This window comes from Papaver somniferum, chromosome 6 (genome assembly GCF_003573695.1).
Source record: "Papaver somniferum cultivar HN1 chromosome 6, ASM357369v1, whole genome shotgun sequence".
Taxonomy (NCBI): Eukaryota; Viridiplantae; Streptophyta; class Magnoliopsida; order Ranunculales; family Papaveraceae; genus Papaver; species Papaver somniferum.
This window is the reverse complement of record NC_039363.1, coordinates 120,623,396-120,646,161: the sequence shown is the minus strand read 5'-3', so window position 1 is coordinate 120,646,161 and position 22,766 is coordinate 120,623,396. Positions and strand designations below refer to the sequence as shown.

At 36.3% G+C, this 22,766-nt stretch overlaps 5 protein-coding genes and 1 pseudogene across 5 annotated transcripts; 4 read left to right on the top strand and 2 right to left on the bottom strand.

Annotated features, from left to right (window-relative positions):
• Positions 1-40: 40 nt before the first annotated feature.
• Positions 41-4,028, top strand: LOC113289071 (enoyl-CoA hydratase 2, peroxisomal-like). Its single transcript, XM_026538241.1, has 11 exons — positions 41-222; positions 329-351; positions 457-562; positions 1,083-1,153; positions 1,304-1,376; positions 2,238-2,277; positions 2,487-2,559; positions 2,678-2,828; positions 3,120-3,190; positions 3,300-3,473; positions 3,692-4,028. The coding sequence occupies exons 1-11, from the start codon at positions 184-186 to the stop codon at positions 3,777-3,779; spliced, it is 909 nt and encodes a 302-aa protein (XP_026394026.1). The 5' UTR covers positions 41-183; the 3' UTR covers positions 3,780-4,028.
• A 4,767-nt stretch (positions 4,029-8,795) lies between these two features.
• On the top strand, positions 8,796-12,983 carry LOC113289069 (putative tRNA pseudouridine synthase Pus10). The gene is made up of 15 exons (XM_026538239.1): positions 8,796-9,045; positions 9,173-9,510; positions 9,669-9,789; positions 9,963-10,083; positions 10,444-10,598; positions 10,824-10,895; positions 11,156-11,224; positions 11,318-11,398; positions 11,474-11,593; positions 11,706-11,780; positions 11,920-12,000; positions 12,258-12,331; positions 12,417-12,477; positions 12,565-12,620; positions 12,713-12,983. The coding sequence occupies exons 1-15, from the start codon at positions 8,866-8,868 to the stop codon at positions 12,789-12,791; spliced, it is 1,683 nt and encodes a 560-aa protein (XP_026394024.1). The 5' UTR covers positions 8,796-8,865; the 3' UTR covers positions 12,792-12,983.
• Positions 12,984-13,098: 115 nt separating this feature from the next.
• Positions 13,099-14,296, bottom strand: LOC113289070 (annotated as a pseudogene).
• A 333-nt stretch (positions 14,297-14,629) lies between these two features.
• On the top strand, positions 14,630-16,470 carry LOC113286104 (UPF0548 protein At2g17695-like). The gene is made up of 4 exons (XM_026534816.1): positions 14,630-14,740; positions 14,845-15,024; positions 15,125-15,329; positions 16,142-16,470. Exons 1-4 carry the CDS (start codon positions 14,682-14,684, stop codon positions 16,331-16,333), a joined length of 636 nt encoding a protein of 211 aa, XP_026390601.1. The 5' UTR covers positions 14,630-14,681; the 3' UTR covers positions 16,334-16,470.
• Positions 16,471-17,540: 1,070 nt separating this feature from the next.
• On the top strand, positions 17,541-18,345 carry LOC113289068 (basic blue protein-like). Its single transcript, XM_026538238.1, has 2 exons — positions 17,541-17,771; positions 17,887-18,345. Exons 1-2 carry the CDS (start codon positions 17,588-17,590, stop codon positions 18,090-18,092), a joined length of 390 nt encoding a protein of 129 aa, XP_026394023.1. The 5' UTR covers positions 17,541-17,587; the 3' UTR covers positions 18,093-18,345.
• A 59-nt stretch (positions 18,346-18,404) lies between these two features.
• Positions 18,405-21,238, bottom strand: LOC113289066 (coiled-coil domain-containing protein 124-like). The gene is made up of 3 exons (XM_026538237.1): positions 20,609-21,238; positions 19,070-19,189; positions 18,405-18,766 (listed from the first exon to the last, which is right to left on the bottom strand). Exons 1-3 carry the CDS (start codon positions 21,164-21,166, stop codon positions 18,755-18,757), a joined length of 690 nt encoding a protein of 229 aa, XP_026394022.1. The 5' UTR covers positions 21,167-21,238; the 3' UTR covers positions 18,405-18,754.
• Positions 21,239-22,766: the final 1,528 nt, after the last annotated feature.

Genomic DNA, 22,766 nt, shown 5'->3' with positions numbered 1-22,766 from the left:
TAAGTGTCACGTGTTCGCAACAGTCTGTTATTGTTGGCATTGTCAATATCTCCTCTAAATGCGTTCTCATTTACGCTTCCCGAGGCTTCTTCAATTGGGCGAGTCTAAAATCAAAATTGAAACGTGGATAAACTTTCACTCAAATCACAGATACTACTGGGATCCGCTTCTACTACAGTCTCCATGGATCCTGAAGCAATAATCTCTTATCAATTTCCCGAGGTTCGTCTCTTTGCTGATTTTCATCCACTTATTATTGAATTGAGTTGCGTTTGACTAAATTGGGTGCTTTCCTTTCCTTTTTCTTCTTAAATTGGGATGATTCAAGGCTGAATTCACCTATACGGAGAGGTAAATTATTAATCTGTAAGAAACTCTCTTCTGTTGTAATTCATTTTCTCACTATTAGAGTTTTGATTCTCTAAATTTTTGTTTGTTTTGGTTAATTGTGAACAGAGATTTAGCGTATTATGCCCTAGGTGTTGGAGCATGTTCAGGGGATGCTGTAGATGAGAAAGAGCTGAAATATGTTTACCATGAAAACGGGCAATCACATATAAAGGTCTTATTATGAACTTAATTCTACTTGTTTTGCTTCATATAGTTCAAATACTTACTACATACACTTTTCTTTGGACTGCTCTACTGTAATAATAATAATGGAACTTATATGTGTAACTTATGAAACTTAAGTTACAGATTGAAAAACCTAGAGTTGCACTGTGTGTTTTTTAAATTTTGTATTTTTCTGCTGTGATGGGTAAGATTTTTTTCTTTGTTTTCCCATAATATGTGAAGTCTAGATAGTAGATTGGTGTCCTTCCCTTAGCTTTTGATGAGAGTTGAGACTATTAAGGATTCATCTTGGTAGTTTTTGGAGTAACTGCAACGGTGGTTCTTCACCTTGAATGTTCCTCCCTTTTGATATTATTTTCATTTCCTGTTCTTTGCGCTCTTATTTTGTATCTCAGTTGTTTCACAGACCAACCAGATAAACTTATTTAGCCGCAGCTTTACGAACTTGTTTATGTTTCACATGCAAAAATATGTTGTATTGAACAACAACAATTACTCGTTTGTAGGTGTTGCCGACATTTGCTACTTTATTCAATCCAGGGGCTATTCGGAATTTTATGAGTATTCCAAGCATGGAGTGAGTAAATAAGGAACCTGACAATGCTCGTCTCTTAGTGTGCAGAATTATAGTTGGCTAGATGAGAATCTCATTAGTGCAATGGAATGTTGTATCATCTGGATCTTAAGTAAAAAATTAAATACTTACGTGGCTTTCTTTCTTTACCAGATTTGATCCAAGGCTTCTACTGCATGGCCAGCAGTACATTGAAATCTACAGTCCTTTACCTGCAAATGCCTGTGTAAGCTCTTACCCAAACAATTAAAAAAATAAAATAAAAATGAAAGAGAGTATATGGAAATCATGATGTCCCTTGATGGCTTCTCATTTCTATATCTTTTTCACAGAAGTCGTATAAGTATATTTTGCTCTTTGATATATCTCCTCACCCATCTTGTTATTTTTGTTTTGCTGATGGAATTACCTCATTTCTCTGAGAATGGTAAATTGGTAATGATTAGTTTTGGCAACTTCCAACTACTATCTTCTTCTCCTCTCTTTAATATATACATATATACTCTGTGTGTGTGATACTTGCACAAGTTTACAAGGTTTAATAGGTCAAAATTCCGACTTCTCTAAATCAGGCAAACATGAGTTACGATTATGTTTCCTTCTTGTTGAGCTTCAGGTTAGGGAAACGTGTTCTAGTTACATTTTTATTTCCTTCCTGTTGGCCTGTAGCTAACAGAACTTGCGTCTTACATATCTAGCCATTACTTGGTGTTGGTGAGACGTAGTTTGTAATATATACTATGTAACTCATGCCATCTGACAGCCAACTCTATCAAAATTTGAAACCTAAAACCTCACCTGTTGCATTGTTAGACAAATATCACTTCGATGGAAAGTTCATATTGTAAAAGCTTCTTATACTATTTTACACATTGTTTGAAAAACTGGTGTTATTTCATTGAATTCAAGAAATATGCTCAACCTTTGTAGGTGTGTAGAGTTGTCTGAAGCACTTCTTGCATTCTTTCATTAGAATTGCTGCAGTTTTGTAAACCACCAGAATCAATCTCTGGAAGCATGAACCTCTTAATTTTTCATCCTTTCAGTGACCAGAGTGACTTATTGTCTTTTTCTCTTGTTGATTCAGATACAAAATAAATCCGTAGTTGCAGGATTGCATGATAAAGGTATGTTACAGGAAAAATTAGTGATCCCATTAAAAATAAATAAATTACTAATCCGCAGGTTTTGTAATATTATAATATGAATGATGGAGTTGAGATGATTATGTTGACATGTTACTATAGACGACTAGCGTGGTAGTAACACCATTCATGGTGATTGATGTTTGATCTCAGATATGGCGGTTCCATTAATGTAGAATCTCATTTTGCAGGTAAAGCAGCTGTCATTGAGGTAGATACCACAAGTTATGACAGAGAATCTGGCAAAGCTCTATGCCTGAACCGGTTGGTGTGCTTGTTATTTCTCTTTAGGAAGCATGAGTGGGATTTTCATGTACTCACAATTCTCATTTTGGAAAGGTTTGATTTGCCTGATTAGTATTACTGTGTATCCAACTTGCAGGCTGACTGTTTACTTGCGAGGTGCTGGTGGCTTCTCAAAATCATCACTCCCATATTCGTGTAGCAAGTACCCATCCGATCAGATTAAGCCTGTTAAGTTTCCGAACTGCCAACCTTTCACAGTCAGCGAGGAATGCACACAAAAATCTCAGGCATGTAATATGCACCGAAGTGTTATCTTTTATTTTACATAACTTAAGAAAGATTTAATTTGTTACTGTTGTTTGAGTTAGTCGAGAACATTTTTCTTCATGTTTCTTGACAGCTATACACGGTATCTCGTTTGGCCTCTTGTTCCATATTTTTGGTTTTGTGTGTAATTCCTGTTCTTGTTCTCGCTATATATATTTCAGCGTAGTAAACTGTTTCCTATTGTCTCCTTACATCACTATGGATGATGCATATAATCAGGATGTTTTCATGGCTCCGTGCTTATAATGCAGGCACTACTCTACAGGCTATCGGGTGATTATAATCCTTTGCACTCAGATCCCATGGTGGCAGAGGTAGCAGGGTTAGTATGACACTATCTTATTGGAAATTTAATTATTTCTATCTTTTTTATTCACCATATTCTGTACCTCCGTTCCAAATTGTTCACTGCCCTTCCTCTTTTTTTGTAGGTTTTCTCGTCCAATACTGCATGGATTGTGTACACTTGGGTTTGCAGTAAGGGCGATTATAAAATGTGTTTGCAATGGGGAACCAACCAGAGTTAAAAGTATACTTGGTCGTTTCCTTCTACATGTTTACCCAGGCGAAACATTGATCACGGAAATGTGGGTAGAAGACTCGAGGTAGGTTCCTCCATCTTTTGTCATTATTATAAACTACTTGATTAGGGCTAAGATGTCCATCATTTACTACGTGATAGAACTCAGAACTCTTATTTGCATTACAAAGAAATATTTATGTTCTTATGTCACTGCAGAAGAGAGATGATTTAGAATATACTCGTGTTGGTAAAAAAGAATTACTGCTCTCTAAATACTGACACTATAGACAAAATCTGCAGGGTCTTATACAAGACGAAGGTGAAAGAGAGAAACAAGACAGTTCTCTCTGGTTATGTTGGCCTCCATCCTCCCACTGCATCGTTGTAATTTTTCTGCATGGATAAACTGCAATAACGATGAAGCACGCCCAGAGTTGAACTGCATGCCACCTTTAAATGTACAAGTTTTAGTGTTTGCTTTCCTGACTTACCTTTTATTGAATAACCCTGTTTGAGGACACAGTAATTAAGTTACACTTGCACCGACACTTTGAATTTACTGTAGTACTTGGAATCTTCGATGCCGTATGTGTTGGGATCCTAGTCCCACATTGATTAGATGGGGTTTAATTTGTAATTTATAAGTCAATGGGTTCCCTCATCTAGTCAACCGGTTTTCGAGTTGAGTTCTACCCATGGGTTTATGACGAGTTTAGGGTCGGTACGCTAATATTTGGTATCAGAGCCAACCACCACGACCCATACCCGCTCCACGGAAGGGGTGTCCTATAGGCTAGATTAAAGTGTTGGGGCACCTATATATGGGCGTAGTTATCACCCGCATTGAATACTGATAGGGGAGTGAAACCGCCATAAGAGAAAGGGCTACCTTCGGTCAGTGTCGATAGAGTGGGCCAGCGAGGACGTTGGGTCTGGAAGCGTGGTGGGATGTTGGGATCCTAGTCCCACATTGGTTAGATGGGGCTTAATTGGTAGTTTATAAGTCAATGGGTTCCTTCATCTAGTCCACCGGTTTTCAAGTTGAGTTCTACCCATGGGCTTATGACGAGTTTAGGGTCGGTACCGTATGACATTCGCCAAGCATCTTTTAAAAATCTAGAAATTACTGGTTAATCCATCATAGAGAAACCGTTTACTGTGTAGTCCACCCACCAATTAGTTTTACTCGCTCGTCCAAAAACATGTTTTTGGACGAAGAAATTTATCCCCAGGTCCAGAGAACGTGCGAGCCACTTAAGGTGTATTTTGTAAATTCCCAAAACGCCCAAAACTCCTCTTTTCTATTAATTTCTGGATCTAAGATTTGGCGGAGATTTTTATTCCTTTCTCTCGAATGAATCTCAGTGATGGAGTAGAAGAGGAGAAGCAAGTGATAGTGAAGAAGAAGAAGGTTCGATAATGAATCGGGCGAAAAAGGTATAGATTCATCAATTTTGGGTTTTTTCTGAACTTTTTGGTCTTCCTATTAATCTGGAATTCAATATTAAATGTTAGAAGAAGAAGGTTATTTATTCAAACAATACGATTTAGTTGATTAAAGTGACGATTATTGTGCTTTCTGATTCTGGATTTCAACTTTTTGTTAATTTTGCCTATTTTAGGTTTTAATTTCTTAATGTTTTTTAGTTTCATTTCTTAGTTACTAAAAAAATTCTGATTTTTACAATCGGTGATGAATGTAAATATGTTGGTGAGGATATAATGCTTGCTTATAAGATTAATTATCACTTTTAGAAAAAATGTACCAGGGTTGAGAAAAAATGTACCACGTTTATGCTAGTCATTCGTTTAATTCATGTTTGATAATGGAAGGAAGTGAGCTAATGGTTAACAGCTTGGGAGGGTTATGCAAGACTTAGTATGCAAGGTTTCCCACCATCCATTGAAGGTGTATCAGTATATATTTTGTTTGTACTGTTTTAATTTATGTTTTTTTTTGCATGCACAAATGATTTATCATCATTTATTAGGTTTTCGATCCTTATTTTCTCCGTACATGTGTTTATGTACTACAATATACTGTTTGGGTTTTGAAATCAGCTTCCGTAACGGTACGTGCCTGGTCATCCCGTCATGATCCAAGGATAATTGTATTTGATAGAGTATATATTTTGTTATGTCAATTGAGTACACATATTGTTTTTATCAGTACATGTGTATATGTATTGTGATTTCATAGTGTTTTTGTGTGATAAAAATAATGGATTTGATGAAAAATGAGACAAAATTTGGTTTCACATTGATTGTGGATGTATTCTCTCTGTAACCGCTAATTTCCAATGTTTTCTCTATCATGGTTGAGAAAAAATATATCTCGTTTATGCTAGTCATTCGTTCAATTCATGTTTGATAATGGAAGGAAGTGAGCCAATGGTTAACAACTTGGAAGGGTTATGCAAGGTTTAGTATGCAAGGTTTCCCACCATCCCCTTGAAGGTGAATCAGTACATATTTGTTTTGTACTATTTTAATCTATGTTTTTTGCATCCTCAAATGATTTATCAATATCTATTAGGTTTTCGATGCTTATTTTGTTCGGTACATGTGTATATGTACTGCAATATACTATAGATATCTTAGGTACTTATCATTATGTACTGTAATGAAAGTTTGTACTTACATTTACCTTCTTCTTATGGTTAAGTGAGATATGGCATTATGTACTGGGGTTTCACTCAGTACAAAATAATATGTACTAGCTCTAACATGTAGACTTGTGCTAGAGCTTGCAATTTTTTGTATAAATATGTACAACAAAGAAACAACAGTTGGCAGGAGAAGTACTGGGGTTAAGTCTTGAATTTTTGTATTTCTTTTTCCGTATTTGGTAGTTGGCAGTTTTGCGGCAAGAATCAGATAAAATGAAGTAAGGTTATGGTGGAGACTGAGAAAAAGCTCAAATTCAACAAAGAAATGGCCGTCGGAGATCTAGAAGACAAGTCACTGAGGTTACCAGACTTGCAAGCATCAAGGATGAAAGAGAGACTGGAAGAATTATATCATCAACTTGATTAATTTGACACTCAGTACATATTGATATACATTATGATTTCGCTCAGTACATTTGCACATGTATTGGGTTTTCACCAAGATTATATAAATATGTACTAAAGTTTGTTGAGTTATAGGCAGATATGTATTGCTAGTATTTCTGGCAGGATTTTCTTTGCGCCAGGTTTTACAGTATAGGCAGATATGTATTGTTAGTATTTAAGGCTTCATACTCTTTTTCTTGGTCTATTCTGCTTAGTTGATACTACTAGTATATAGCAGTATTATAACCAGCGTTGCTTTTTCTTGGTCTATTATGCTTAGTTGATACCACTAGTATGTAGCAATACTATAACAAGCGTTGCGACATATTTAGTTTTATTGCTGCAGGTCATTTTTATAATAAAAATTTATGAGTTTAAGTTTCAGTTTTCTTATATGCGCCAGATTTTACAATACATGCAGATATGTACTATCAGTACATATCAATATGTACTGTCAGTTCTGATCATAAAGCATTTCATAATGTACAAAACTAATATTCATATTGTCAGGATGTCGAATCACAACAGTACTGTACGAGAGACAACATTATCTATCATAGAATCATAACTCTACATACAATATTAACCGTCAGTTTCCACTCCCATACTGCTACGAGACAATTTATCAGTCCATACCCAACCACAATTCCCTTACAAACACTATGTACATGCTAACATCTCCATATCCACCAGCGTCATTGCATACAAAGTTAAAACCATCACCAGACCAATCACATATCTAGATCCTCATTCGGTCATCTCCCACCACAATATCAACCAACGCGTCCCAATTCACATCCTCTTGCACTATATCCACGATCACGAACGAAACTAGTTTCGCGGGTGCTTCGATAATCTTTTTTATATTCTTCATATTACCTGAATAATCAACAAGGTTATTTTTGTATGCACAAATAGATATATGTTGTAAGATAAAGAGCACATATCACGTTTTACTGTTGGATAGTAACAATTTGTACTGCCAAAAACAAATTGTTGGTATTTAAGGATCAGAAACCTAGTACATATCAATATGTACTGTAGGATCATATTCAAGCATAAACTAGGGCTAAAGGGTCTATGCGATACATAATTATATGTACTGCATCAACGAATCACTTTTGGATATGTACATATTGATATATAATGATGCTTATGGGGAGCATAAAAGAGATTTTAGTACAACAAAACATATTGATATTCACTGATGCTTACAGAGAACTAAAAAAGGTTTTACATAGTACAATAGAACGTATTGACAAATGCATACACAAAACAACAAGAAAAACAACACATATTCATATGTACAAACACAGTACAACAATACATATTGATATGTATTGATGCTTATAGACAGCATAAAGAGGGTTTCACATAATACAACAACACATATTCATATGTACAAAGTAACACATTACAACAATACATATTGATATGTATTTATGCTTATAGAGCATAAAGAGGGTTTTACATAATACAACAATATATATTCATATGTACTGCATCGTACACACAAAAGTAATCCAAGTATTCAACATTACATATTAATAAGTACTACCAATATGTAATATGTACTATTAGATCATGCACATTACACTAATCTAACTATCCAAAAGTACATCTTTGATAGTAGTGTTCCTTTTAGAAGCGAAATTAGAAGTGAATTTTAGATTTGTACCTTTTTTTGGTAAAATTGCTTTCTTCCATTTTGTTGATGAATGAGTAACAATGTTTTCTCTGTATTTGTTTTTGATGGTGGAGGAGTAACAATGTTTCTCTTCCTTTTTGTTGTTGGTGAAGGAGTAACAAGAAAACGAATAACAAAATCAGATCCAAAACAAATTTCCATAAAGAAAAACTAGGGAAATCTTGTTTGATTTCATCGAATCTAGGGTTTTCCCGTTGATTTTCTTCTGCTTTGATGATGATTGATTTGGGTTTTGTGATCTAGATTTTCAGATAAAACTCAAAATTGTGCCATAGATTTTCAGTTTTTAGTAAAATAAAGAAGATGAAATCAAAATCGGGAAAAATAAAGAAGCTGGAACTCAAAATCGTACCATAGATTTTCAGATTTGAGTGAAAACAAAAGAAGATGAAATTGATTTCTGCCGCCGGACTGTAGAAGATGAAAGTAAAGAAGATGATTAAAGTTTTACACTGACTGTTCTCATGAGTAGCTTTGTAATTTTACGCTTTTTGAAACTTTGTTGGACCAGCCAACAAATGTTTTATCCCACTGGACTACACATTAACCCGAATCGGATATTGTGGACTAAACAACAAATCTCTCTTTAAAAATACTGTATACCATCCGGGCTGTTGACCAACTAAAAAATGAAGTTTACAAGCCCGCTCGCTTGACATTCCCCACACTGATCTCTCTCCCTCTCTCTTCGGTTTTAGAAGCTCACAGAGATGGCGATCAGCAACGAAAAAGAAGAAGTTATTAGTTGCAGCAAGGTGGGTGTTATTGTTGAAGCTAAAGAGGCGCAGATTAGTACTGGTCCTTCCGAGGGAGAAGCCGCCGATAAGATTATCTCTGATACTGTTCTTTCTTTGCCTTCTCATGCTATCCTCGACTTGTTATCTATTGGGGTTTGTCTCTTTCCTTCCTACTCATTTCTTTTTTAGGGTTTCTGAATTGAAAAATATTTTGTAATGGAAGCCATGATTGAATTAGGGTTTAAGGTTTTAATAATTTTTGGTATTATTTGCTGTGTAGGTTTGTACTAGATGTATCTTTCGATTGTTTGGAGTTCGTGGACAAATTTATTGGTCTTCATTGTTATCACCAACAATCTTTGCTCCACTCATTCAGAAATCTAATGGTTCTGATGATGAACATTCTAAGGGACTGGAATCTGAATTTTGTAGTATTTGTTTAGGGATTTTGCAATTTGGTTTTAGTAAGGAGAAGCAAAATTTGGTGAAAAGTGAGCTTATTAATAATGTTAGTGAAGAGATTGCGAAATTTATCAAGCAAGAGGGACATGAGATTGATAGCTTTTCACTTGAAGTATCTATTCCACCGATTATCTTGGCAAATGAGCGTTCCGTTTGGTAAGGTTTCTTATTCCCTCGAAACCATATTTTGTTCAAATTTTTGATGCCTTTTCTGTTCTAGACATTGGATTCTTCTATTTACAAAATTTACCTGCTTTGTGTTGCTTAGTTATTGAAAATTTGTGGCTAAAATAACTTGTCCTGTACCTTTCTAGGTTGTATTTGAAAAAGAAGTATGGATCTGAACGTTGGTTTGAAGAAAAGTTTCATGCTGAGCATGTTACTGTGAAAGATGCCTTCAAATTGGCAATAACAAGTTCGCTTGAAACCCTGTTGGTATGAAAATTTTCATTTCTTTGGTTTCTTTTCCTACATGATCACTAGAGTCGATTATAAGGGCTAGAGAAGAGAGGTGTGGAAACTTTAAGAATTCCGTTTCTCGTAATTTGCTTGATCAAAACAATACACGTGAATCTTCTCTAATTGTCCTAAAATTTGAAGTTATGCAGACTGCTAAATCTGAGATCAGCTCCTCTTCCCGTATTCGTCTAAATCACACACACAGTAAAGCATCCCTGAATCTTGAGAGTTTCGTAGAGAGGGATCAAAACTGCAAGAGAAGGAAAACAGGCATGTTATCTATCATGAATTTAACTGTCAGTGCATACCTCCAAGTGTTATTTGTGATGCATATTCTATTTCTTCTGTTTTTATTGTGAAAAGAGGAGAATCTATTTGGATGAGAGAGAAAAAAATCCATTAGGTCTATGGTTAGATCACCCTTGATACTGATTCCTGAAGTTTGTGCTAAACTGTTCTGTGGAGCCTTTTTCTTGCTAGGGTTATTTCTTTATCTCAATGTGCTATGTCCTTGAAAAAACATGTTGTTAGGGCTCAAGACCTTTCGTGTTTTATTTCTTGTGGTTACTATCAATTTATCTGTATCATTAGTTTAGTTATGTTCATTTTTATATATTATTGGATGCACAGAGGAGAGTGTAGAAAATGCTGATGGGGCAAATGTGAAACGTGGCGCTGAGTGTTCTGAACAATCAAATGGCAAAACAGATGCTGCAATTCAGAGATCTCTTAGTCGTTTGCAAGATCATGCATTCTGTGAGCGATTTAAGTCCCCACCCGAGAAGGTGATTGTTATTTTGCAGACGCTGTCTATTATGTATGATTGGGATCAAAAAATATTTTTCTTCTATTTCAATAATTACTGAAGTTCGCATGGATGGTAATATTTGAATTTGACTGTACAAATAACAGCTGGTTTTGTTTTTGGAAACTGTCGTCCAGATTTAATCTTTTGCTCTCCCGTATAACTGGAACCTCCTGTCCTATCCATCTAAGTTGTTCTTTTGTAGGTGAACGAACCATGCAAATTGGAGATTATTTGCAATAGAGCACCTATTTATATTGGTGGACGGTACTTAAAGGTATGCTGGTGTAGCTTTACCAATGTACTCAAATTTCTTGAACAACTACTCCTATTATGTGAGTGAATATACTAAGACCACTACTTGTATAGCACCACAAGTGATAATCTCATGGTTACAGTGAGACCACATCTTGTAAGGACCACAAAAACACTTATGCGTTTTTGTCAGATCTTGTATTTTAACTTCAGATGTGTAAGTATAACTATGTACCAGGTGCGGCATGTAATTAATACATCTCATTATTCTATGTACTGTAGTACTCGAGAAATGTGAGTCAGTCACGTTGGCTAATTGATGATGAAAGAAAGGGAGAAGCATCTGTTGAGGTGTGTTTCATTCTATCTTTTGTGGCTCTTATTATTTAAAGCAAACATATTATTTGGTTATGACGACTTGAAAATCTATTGTTGGTTATGTAGGAGATTATTGGGAGCAACATTCTTCCTGTATGTCGAGGCGACAACTACAAGTTTCATGCAGCTGGTAGAGAAGATATTGATGTACTACGAAAGCTGTTCTCGTTACTGCTTACATTGCTTGTATGAGGCATTTCTTATTAATGTTGTCTCTGCCAGGTTCGTATGCTAGGTTCTGGTCGGCCTTTCCTTGTTGAAATACAAAATGCACGTCATGTCCCCTCAGAAGTGTCTATTGGAGAAATGGAAGAAAAGATAAACAACCTAAGAGAAAAATTGGTGAGTACATCGTTGTTTTATTAGATTGAATGGCGGTACGCCTTTGGAGGTTCTGTTGCTCTTACTGTCTCCTTTTGAACTACCAGTAATGAATTACTTTTTATTGATTTAGGTTAGAGTGAGAAATCTTCAGGTTTTGGGGAGCGAAGGGTGGACCTTGATGCGTGAAGGAGAGACAGAGAAACAGGTTATCTTTGTGCTCTATCATCATCTATTGCTATTAATACTTATGGTTGTTTTAGCAAAACTCTATTTCGTTTTAACGAAACTAAATTATTTTTAGTCTTTAGCTTTACAGTCCCTTTTTTATTTTTTTATTTATGCAGAAGCAATATGCAGCACTAGTGTGGATTTCTCGTCCGCTGGAAGATGAGGACCTTCAGACGATAGCTTCACTTATGGACATGGTAAACATCGATGCAAACTTACTCACATGTAAATGTAATGTTGTGAAGAAAAAAACTGTCAATATGTGCTTTGTTCTCCCCTAATGATCAGACACTATTCCTCCCTTTACCTTTCCCGAAGTGTTGCTTTGAATTGTTCTTATATAGCTTCGTAGTCTATGTAAAATCATCTTCTATAATACTAGTGTGTCTCGCCAATTTCAAGCACAAACGTAGCCTCTTCTTTCTGAAAGATTTGTTTCTATTGTTGTTTATAGAGTATTCTGCAGAAAACCCCAGTCAGGGTGCTTCATCGTCGAAGTCCATTGGATCGTGAAAAGATTATCCACTGGTATGAGCCACCACTCCTGGCATATTATTCGTTGTGTCTCTAAAGTTGTTTGCCTATTCTTAAAAAAAATTGTTTGTCATATCAGGATGAAGATTGAGCGAATGGTCGGAAGTCAGCAGTATTTTCTATTGCATCTATGTACTGAGGTGCCTAGTTGCCTTCATTTTTATATGTTTACATTGCAACGATAAAATGTATCATTTGACCTCTAATGGCGTGTCTTCCTAGTGCAGGCAGGAACATATATCAAAGAATTCGTGCATGGTGATCTGGGGCGTACTTATCCAAAGTAATTAATTTTTTTTTTGCTTTCTTAATTTATATTCGAGCAAGTAATCATATGCTAATGAACTTTTCTCTTTGTTTGTGTTGCTACAACAGTCTTGGTTCAATATTGAAATGCAGAGCTGAGATACTGCAGCTTGATGTTACAGATGTGAAGATGGACTGTTTTAACTGAAGGTGGCCATCCCTCGTTAGCTTTAGCTTACTTTCAATTCTAAGAGATGCCATGGTAGATTTGGTATTTAATTTTTGTTAGAATTAATACAAGCTTATCCAAATCATTTGTCAGCTTAAATGTATCACTTGCTTCATTGACAATAATATCTATACGTGCTCAACTTTGCGAAGATTTTTGTAAAGTCTTTCATTTGCCTTCCGTGTTCCATTTCTAGATTAAAAGGGTTCCTGCCGAAAAGAAGGTACATTCATATGTATGATTTTGTTTCTGCATATTGTATCATATCATTACATTACATTTCAGGGTAATAGAATGAATCATCTCTGTTTAACCGTGTCTAACAAAAATGGGAATGAATAAAAGAATTAATTTGCTTATGGCAGTCTTTGTTCCCTCTGTATCTATGAAAGATTTGTGGTGGCACATTCTGCGGCATACCCTGTGGAAATCGTTTTGTGTCAGTGCAGTAGTTATAAATCATGTAATTCTTCTGAATCGATTTCATGTTTTCATGAGCTGTTGAATCTAATTCTTGTGAGAACCAAGCATTGTTGCTGGATAGTGAAGGTTGTGAACCACAAGGAGAGGAGCTTGATGAAGATGAAATACATGCATCAGCATTGAAATTACGGTAGGAGGCGGTGAACGGTGCATGGGACCAGTCAGTCTTGACGAGGCCGCCTCTTGTTGCCCAATCATCCGCATTCCATAAACTGGAGTAGATCCTCATAGGGTGGTTCATTGGGAAAGGAACACCAATTGATTCAGAGTTTTTGAATTCTCTAATTGGAGTATCATCCACTGAGAAGCTGAGGAAAAGAGGAGTTCAATGAGGTTCAACATGCAGCACACATTTCAGTAATATGTACATAATTTGAGCTAAATTAGATGAGCTGTAACAAACTTACATAATTCTCTGGGGATTCCAGAGGATGGAGTATGTGTGGAAGTCGGCGGTGGGATCAAACCAGAGATGGAATTGTTGCTCTTTGTTCCCTTTCCCTTGACTGAACACATTGGTGTGTAGAGTGTAAGGATCCCCACTCAGATTTCCCAAGATCTCAGAAATCGATTTCATCATGTGTTGGTCCTTGTGAAGATAACTGCATAATAAAGCATCTAAAACAATAAGCAAAAATAGGAATACGATGGTGATATCTAAAAGGTTGTAACGCATTGCAGTAGGCTTACATAGTAGGCAGTGACAGTACCAGCTGAGTTACCAGGTACAAGCTTGAGCTGCATGTCAATCTTGCCAAATAAATATTCATTCTTGGATTGAAAACCAGAACCAGAAGCTTTATCAAGAGAAAGTGTAAGTAGCTGACCATCATCAAGTATCTTACCACGACCATCACCCCATGTGATATCGATATCTTGATTAAAAGTAGCAGCAGCAGTTGTTAGCTCGAAGATACTGGCCATTAGAGAAACCAGAGATAGAAATAAAACAATAGTAGTAGAAGAAGCCATTGATGAACTGAAAGTCTGGTTTGCTTAAAACGTTTCGAATTTGATATGTTTGTAATGGTTGCGGCATCATGGTTATATAGTAGTGTGTTAGAGGAGTGCAGTTCAGACACTCTAAGATCAAGAGCAGGAAATTTCAGGGTTCGGTGTTCCTAACCTTTTGATTTTAGTCGAGCTGAAGCTGTTCACAGTTGGCAAAAGTGAAACGCGGCATTGTTGTTGAGAGTCTTGAGACAAGTGCCTCAAATTCAAAAGTGTTTGTTGACCCACTGAAAAGGCAACGGCCATCGAGTGAGTCACTTGACTCATGAGTTATGACTCGGTACCGGTTTACCAAAGTATGATTTTTGGTCCACTGAAAAGAAGAACATCTCAAACAGTCAAACATCCCACTGAGTGAGGAGAGAGTGAAAGGAAATGGTATTTCTGTTCAGGCAACGGCCGAGTTCTGATCAGCAGAAAGCTTGCATTGAAAAGTAAACCCTAAATCTTATTCTTGAACTGGAAAGTATGCTCTAATTTTTCTTCTTCTATTTTTTTTTTTGTTGGGATGATTTTTATGAATTTTTACTGAATCCAGGTCAGGAGGGAAATTCAACTATGACTCTAAATATAGAGGAGCTTCTGCAAAATCATTGTCATCTCTTCGAAATGATATAGAGCTTTCAAACGAGGGTTTCTTCCTCAACCACTCTCGTACTTTAGTTGGTTCTGGTCTCAACACCTATGAAAGGGGCAAAAATGCTCTCCTAACATGGAGGTCTGTAATTATCTTTTATTTTTGTGTGATCACAATGAGAACTGAAAACCTCTGATTTTGTCCATATTCAACTACATTTTGTTTGGGTATTTAATTGCAGACATTTTGCATTGAATTGGGCAACTGTTGATCCTAGTACACCAATTGAGATAGGGTCAAAATTCTGTGTTTGTGCCAAAGAAATTCTCCCATGGATAGCAATGCCGCTACAAGTGGCTTATGTTACCGATATCAAGAATCCTAACAAGGAGAAGCTCAAGGCATCTTTTGGGTTCGGGAGTGGAACCCTTCAAGGTCACTTGTTGGTTAGTCTTCTTTTACTCATAGTTTGTGAAGGCATATGACGGACTTGCTTAGAACTAAGACATTGGAGCTTTTACTTGTTAAGCTAACACCTGAATTGAGTATCCTTTTAATACCTTGGTTATAGTCCCGTACTAGACACTATAATCAGGGTTTTATTTGATATGTGATTTATTTGATTTGGGACACTCTTGCCCACATTTTACCCAACTATTCAGTTATGTTTTACTAAAGAAATTTATAACTCAGAAGTTTATCAGTTTCAGTATGAAGTTATCCAGTAGTAAGAATCCTGGTCTTAACTGTTTAGTGTGACGGTTTGATGTTGGTATCTATAGGTTGGATATGTGGAACCGAATACCGTCCACTCAGTAGGCTAATTAGGATTTCCTATGTTGATTGATGCATGAGCCGATCCACTTGGTTGTTGTTTGTTGTTTGAGGCTTTGAGCACTATACCTGATACTGAATAGAATTGTTTCACCTAACATCTGTAGGTATTTGGTACTTGGAATTGATTGGATTTGGCAAATGCAATAGATGTTAAGAATTTAATGAACCTTCTTTGTCCCTTGCTCCGTGCACTCTACCCAATCTCATTATCTTTCACCACTATGTGAGGCTATTTGAAATGAACCCGCACTTTGTTTTGCATATGCTTTCTGTCTCTGTCTTTCTGAATAAGATGCTTAGATATATCCCGAAGTTTATCTTTGTTTTCAGCATGTTTTCTGCAATAAGGTTCATCTTTTTCACTCATCTTTTTCACTCATCTAACTCTTGTATTTGTGATTTGCTTGTTCAAATGCTGTAGTCAGGGGAAGAACGATTCTCGATCGAAATGGATGAGAACAACCAAGTGTGGTATGAAATCCTTTCTTTTTCAAAACCTGCTCACTTTCTGTCATTTATAACGTACCCTTATGTGCAGCTGAGACAAAAAGTATTTGCTCATCAGTCTGCCAATGCAGTCGTGAATTATGTAAATCAACAACCTAAAATGTAACTTGTGTTGAGGAAATCTTGTTGACATGTAGATGTTTTCTTTTGGGGGGCAGAGAATATAATGTAAACTCAAATTTGATAGGTGCATAATTTTTACTTCTTAGAATGGCACTTCATTTACTGCTGTATTTGTTTTGCTTGCAGATTGTACTTGTGTATAAACCCCCGCTTTCACCATGACGTGCCAATAAATAACCAATTGTCTTGCAGAATGTATCTATATGACCAAATTAATACCAACATTCTTTTTGCCTTCCAAATTTGTTGTCGATATCAGATTAAGGGTTCAGGCACATAGCCCACCTCGTGCTTCAGAATCTTGCACCATAAAAGCTCAGAAATGAACACAAAAAGCTGTAGATGTTTTGGTTCTGCTAGCATCAGTGAAATAATGTTCACAGCGGTCAGCGGCCCAGATGCTTCTGCAAAATATGCGAGCATTAATGTTGTAAGTGGTTGTTGGATGAATCAACTCAAGTTTCTTGATCAGAAAACTTCTCTCTTTTTGATGTTTAACATATGAAGATTGGATTTCAAAATAATTGAAAACATAGAAAGTCCCACCACAGTACATATGGCACGGATACTGGAACTTTGCCATTCCCCAAAACAAGCAAGTGGCAATAATTGTCCCACGGCTCCAAATTTGTGTTGAGACGTGAAAAAAATTACATGTTGGCACAAAATCAAAATTAAGGAAACTGTTGAGTACTGACGGAGGATGCAAGCAGCCGGACATCAGCCTATACTAAAAACAAGAAAAATAACGTTTCTGCAATTAAATACCACGATCAGAGGTAGACAAATTAGAATTGGCCTGATAACAGTGTAAATGAATTCTTGGGTTGCCAATTCTGCCAACCAAACGCGCAATTAGTGTTAATCTTGTCTGTTTATCGATAATTGATCAGCTTGTATTGTTGAACTAATCAAAATAATTGGGCAATAATCTCCCTAATTAATGCAGTACTCTGTCAATACAAGGAAAGTCATCTGCAATATCAAAACCTGTGCACGGCACATGGTCGTAGTGGGTAAAATAACCAAATACCAAGAACCTTAGACGTGCTTAGCACAGTTTATATGCTAACAAATTAAATTAGTGTTACTAGTAATATTAATAATAGAATTAACAAGTCAACTTACCCTACATTATTCGAAAATCTCCTATAAATACGAATTCTTTCATGAATATGAATACACACAGCAAGTAGCATTCTATCTTAGAAACAAAGAGCAGAAAATATCAATCAATATGGGCGCCCTGAGAACACCTCTAGTATGCAAATTCTTGCTGATCAGTCTCATCCTCGTTGGATTGTCATCAATTTCCATTGCCAACGCGAAGGTCTACGTAGTTGGTGGTACTAAGCAATGGGGGTTTTCTTCATACAGCAAATGGTCTACTAGCAGAAAATTCTTTGCAGGAGATATACTTGGTAACTAAAGATCTATCAACTCGTAACTCTCTATTTTGATTTTTTTCCTTAATCTTTTTGATCAGCTGGAGTAAATGCTAACTTTCGTTTCTGCACATGAATTTTAATGATGCAGTTTTTAAGTATCCTGTTGGAACACACAACACCGTCCGCACAACTAAATTTGGATATAGAAGTTGCAAGGCCACTAAAAGGGAATCGGCAAAGGCATTGTGGACAGGAAATGATAAGTTTAAACTGACAAAAGGAAATAATTACTTCATCTGTGGCATAACAGGACACTGCTCTGCAGGCATGAAGATCAACGTTTTTGCCAGGTAGAAACAGTTTGCACGATGCTCAGCAACTAAAGCAAATAAGCTCATTCTCAATGGCTTATTACAAAAACACAATGTGCCCGTTTTTCTCTACTCGTTGGTGAGTATGTTTTCATGTTTTATGTCTTTGTTTGTATTTGTATTTGCCTTAAAAAGAACTATGTACCAGCATTGTAATCCGGATATCATCTTTCCCTTTTGAGAGGAATAAACTTGATATCTTAATGATTGAATGAATTTCCTCTTTCATATAACAACTCCAATTCTGTATGGCTACTCCGTAAAAGACAAGGAAAATAACGTCTCTGCAACGCAATGGACTAGAATTGAAAATTGATCTTCATGAATCACGATCCAAGGTTGTTAGAAAACCACGAAACACAACCACACCAATGCCAAATAACATATCTAGATTACTGGACAGGCAACACTTCATTCTTTTATTCCATTAGAAGAAACACCCAAGCACCAAGTATTTATGCAAAACATTTCATTTTACTTCTCTTCACTCATTCTAACTTCTTTCTCTCGGACTTAAATTATGGATTAACTGTAAAATATAAAGTCCCAATTCTTAGAGAGCGAGAACCCAAATAACTTTAACAGTGTTGTGTCCCTTGTGAAGACAAGGAATAGAGGGATAATGCTGGCCTGTGTCCAGTGCGATCACTCAGCAACCTGCAAGCACAACACACCAGACAACTCAGATTGGAAATAATGCTCCTCATTTCATAATCACTATTCTCATATTGTGACTGCCTAACATGCACTTGGTATTCGTCTTCCCTTGTATCTTGAGTTCGACCCCAATGAATATATTTATGTAATGCTCATGAATTGGAGAAATATACAAGGAAGACAATCAATTCTATGTTTCAGGCAATATATCTACTTCTAGTCTATGTTTCTCATAGATTGCAAACTCAGTGACTAACTCGCAGAAGCAATGAAGACATCAGAAACAATTCTCAGATCATTTACCTGGTTAAGAGGATTGTCTGGAGACTTCTTCCATGCCTTCCATATCAAGTCTTTGTACTGAGTGTGAGTGAGACCTGGTTTCTCTGCCTTCAGTAGGGGAAGTTCTGCTTCTTCGAAAGCCTATTCAAAATTACACACATCAGATTTACAAATGCAAAAATGTGTAGTGCTTAATTTACTAGATTCGTGTACATAGATTAATAGGGTGACATACACCTGTACTTAGAGAAAACAAAAGTGTCACAAGAAATTGATGTAGCATGTTACTAAAGAAACCAAGCTTAGGCTCCCAATGGTATCAGGAAAAAAAGTAGTAGATACTGTGACTAACGGAAAATTCCTTAATTTATTAGAAAGATAACAGCTGCGGCAACAGGCAGTATTTGCAGTATTTTTTTTAACTGTAAGGGCAAAAGGGAGGCAGAATTTTAACATTTTCACACATCCCCTCCTTTAGCCAATCTATTAGCGTGTCACATTGCTCAATTTTAGGATAGTAACATTTTCGAATGACTACCCTGAAGGATTTTATGTACCCACACTTCTCAAGTACTTGGGAAAACTTACTCAAAACTTCGCTCTCCCAAACAGAAAGTTCTGGGAATATGGATTTTAAAAATAGGATAAATTACTGGACGTTGAAGGAATCCTAAAGCAAACACACACACAAAAAAGACTCAACCGATGAACCTACAAAAGCGACCAAACATAGAGCATGGTGGGTCACTTGTAAAGGATCTCTAGACCAGCTTTTATTCTTCCAAAAGGCAATTGGTTACTATCCTAGGAAATCTCTTCAAAGCAACTCGACTAAAGTAAGTGAAGAAAGATTCGAAAAGCTCTAAGAAACTTGAGTAACAATATCCAACTCCTAGACTGTTTGATGAGGATTGGTTGGTCAATCAGTCTATACTTCCCTATACATCACTTGCAAAAAACTGAATGACCGGTGTACTACTTAGGAACCTTCATCCTATAATTATAATCCTTCTATGCGGTCATCCAAATAGTTTCTACCAGCCAGTTCTGAACCTACCACCAAATGCATTTCACTCTATTGTCTCCTGAGGGGTGGGGGAAGAACGTGGGCTCTTCATGGCTCATATCAAGTTGAAGAATTTCCAGTACTTTAAAAACAAGGGTACCCCTAACACAGTTTCAATCTTCTGAAAACACTACTTTTTCTTGTACCAGATACAGATTGGTGATGGGGTCTAGTGATGGAATTCAAGCATCACATTTTTATTTCTGAAAATTTCCATTGTAAAAATGGGATGTGGAACAATCTTTGTTGTGAATCTAGTTTGCATAAAGCCTCTAGCATATAAAGCCTCTAACATATATGGCAAAAGAGTATTTTCCAGGAAAAATTGAACCTGCCCTAAGATAATTAGAACAACATTTTCATCAATTGGTGAATACTAAAGGCTAATGGTATCAAGGCATCAAATTTTTTTACAATCAACATGATAAAATTTAAAATTTCCCCAAAAGGGCAACACAAATTCGTCTTAAGAAACTAATTTTGAATAAAAATACCTTGAAGGTAGCTTTAAGCCGTTTCTCAGGATGACGATCAGCAGGAAGATTATCGGCAACAGTCATTCTAGCAAGAGCATCTTCAACAGAACGAGCTTCAATAACCGAATCATCTCGATTCGTATTAGAAACCAAAATCATCTTTTCATATTCTTCTTCATCAGCCATACGATTTTGTTTCTTCTTATTCTCTTCATTCTTCTTTGCGATCTGAATTTGTTCTTCTTCACGACGCCTCTGCAATTCAGCTTCAGTTACTTTTGGTACAGGTATTGAAACTCTATTAGCTTTTTTGTCTGGTTTTTTCGCAGCCTTTTCTAATTCTTTTTCTTCTAACTCTGCTAATCTCTTGATTTCAGCTTTTCTTACAGCAGCTTCAGCCTTTTTCTCTGCTTCTTCTTCTCTTTTCTTTGCTGCTTTAGGTTTTGATCCTTCTGCTTCTTTCCAATATTTTTCTTCTTTCTCGCGAGTTTCTTTTTCTTTCTTTTCTGATTCAGTTTGGGCTTTTTTTGCCCTAGCTGCTTCAGCTTTGCTGTTCGTTCCCATCTTCTTCGGCATCTTTGCTGGTTTTTTTATTTAGGGTTCTTCTTCTCTTTTCCTCTTTCCCTGTCTAGAACGGCATCTCCAATACTTTTCTCAGATAATATAAAATCTAATCTAGAAAATTTACCTTGGTTCAACGTGTCAGATTTGTTGCTGATTTAGGAAATGACGTCATTTACTGATCAGATGGCGTGCTAAGTCGGTCAGTCAGTCCGAGGATAATCTAACTTCTGAACTTGTCTGGTACAGCTGTGCTACGAAAGGTGGGAATCTTACTAGATGAATGTCACGTGGCACATGATGGTAGGGCCACTACCATAATATAACCCAATTATACATTATTATTTAAAATTTACTGGAAATTGTTTCAACATCGAAGTAAAAATATTTCTAGTTTTTTCCATAAATTAAAATCAAATCTCATGGAATATAAGCAAAAAAATTTACTTTTTCATTTTCTTTCAACTCGTTTATTTTCAGAAATCATTCTCAAATTTAATTGCTAGGTTCTGACTTTTTTTTGTTATAAAAATCGAAAATTATTTCTTTAAGATGTATCCAAACACCTTAATATTCTGACGTTTTTTTTCTTTTCTTTATTTGCTTTCGAAATGCCTCGTATAATATTAGTGATTTTTTTTTGAAGCATGTATTTTATTAGGTTAAACTGAGATTACACGTGGATATGTTATGCCTACAGAGTCTGCTATTACAACATAACTTATAGGTGGGGGAGCTACATTGTCTCACACTATTGTTGTGAGTTTCCCTAGAGAGCAATCATCTGCCACTCGATTTGCCAGACCGTCCGCTGCTTGATTTCCTTTCCTATAGACGTGCATAATGCTTTATTGCTGAATTTGGGTAAACCTTTGCTTGATTTATGCAATCTGATTAGAAATATACCATGGGGAGCCGTTATCCGAGGTTAAAAAATCTCATTAAATTCTCCGAGTCCATTTCGAATTGAACTTTTGGTCACCTCTACTCCGTCGTCGTTTCAGAATCGATGAGCATGACCTAAGTTTCTGCTGCAAGTGCAATGGTGATGTTTAGTGGTTGTGCTATGGCTAAGGTTGTGTTGGCCTCTTCGTTTCGGCATATAATACCTACTCAAGCTATTCCGGGATGTCTGTTAGGATTTCAGAAACCCTATATGATAACCGCAATCGCACGGTGTCTAACTAGTAGACAGCGGTAAGTACGGGTCGTTCCCACGAGGAGCGGTGGAAATACTGTAATCAATATCTCTAATAATCAGAAATAATGTTTTTCTTTGAGATTTTTATAATTGAGAAATGTAAAATGGAATAATAAAATTAAACTAAAGTAATAAAAGAAATTCAATGAGAGAGTCGGTAACCAGGGTTTATAGTATCCACCCCAACTTTTATTCAATTACTGAAATGAAACATGATCCATGAATATTTGTCTATTGTTCGTTCTATCGACATCACCTATTATAAGTATTAGAGTCGCAAATATCGCTAGGACACCCTAAGCATGGTACATCAAAAGACTAAACCAAAGCATGCACCATCAAATTGCGTCAGCGATAAAATTACACGAAACTAAATATAAGTTCACAAATTTTATTTGGCTTTTCTAAGCATAA

What these genes read in the sequence shown, in the direction of transcription:
- LOC113289071 (XM_026538241.1), top strand. Translation starts at nt 184, where the DNA reads ATGGATCCTGAAGCAATAATCTCTTATCAATTTCCCGAG. An exon ending in ACGGGCAATCACATATAAAG is followed by an intron (nt 563 to 1,082) that starts GTCTTATTATGA and finishes ACTCGTTTGTAG; the next exon opens with GTGTTGCCGACATTTGCTAC. An exon ending in AAAGCTCTATGCCTGAACCG is followed by an intron (nt 2,560 to 2,677) that starts GTTGGTGTGCTT and finishes TCCAACTTGCAG; the next exon opens with GCTGACTGTTTACTTGCGAG.
- LOC113289069 (XM_026538239.1), top strand. Translation starts at nt 8,866, where the DNA reads ATGGCGATCAGCAACGAAAAAGAAGAAGTTATTAGTTGCAGCAAGGTG. An exon ending in GTTCGCTTGAAACCCTGTTG is followed by an intron (nt 9,790 to 9,962) that starts GTATGAAAATTT and finishes GAAGTTATGCAG; the next exon opens with ACTGCTAAATCTGAGATCAG. An exon ending in AAGGAGAGACAGAGAAACAG is followed by an intron (nt 11,781 to 11,919) that starts GTTATCTTTGTG and finishes TTATTTATGCAG; the next exon opens with AAGCAATATGCAGCACTAGT.
- LOC113286104 (XM_026534816.1), top strand. Translation starts at nt 14,682, where the DNA reads ATGGTATTTCTGTTCAGGCAACGGCCGAGTTCTGATCAGCAGAAAGCT. An exon ending in CAGAAAGCTTGCATTGAAAA is followed by an intron (nt 14,741 to 14,844) that starts GTAAACCCTAAA and finishes TACTGAATCCAG; the next exon opens with GTCAGGAGGGAAATTCAACT. An exon ending in CCCTTCAAGGTCACTTGTTG is followed by an intron (nt 15,330 to 16,141) that starts GTTAGTCTTCTT and finishes CAAATGCTGTAG; the next exon opens with TCAGGGGAAGAACGATTCTC.
- LOC113289068 (XM_026538238.1), top strand. Translation starts at nt 17,588, where the DNA reads ATGGGCGCCCTGAGAACACCTCTAGTATGCAAATTCTTGCTGATCAGT. An exon ending in CTTTGCAGGAGATATACTTG is followed by an intron (nt 17,772 to 17,886) that starts GTAACTAAAGAT and finishes TTAATGATGCAG; the next exon opens with TTTTTAAGTATCCTGTTGGA.
- LOC113289066 (XM_026538237.1), bottom strand. Translation starts at nt 21,166, where the DNA reads ATGCCGAAGAAGATGGGAACGAACAGCAAAGCTGAAGCAGCTAGGGCA. An exon ending in GGCTTAAAGCTACCTTCAAG is followed by an intron (nt 19,190 to 20,608) that starts GTATTTTTATTC and finishes AATTTTGAATAG; the next exon opens with GCTTTCGAAGAAGCAGAACT.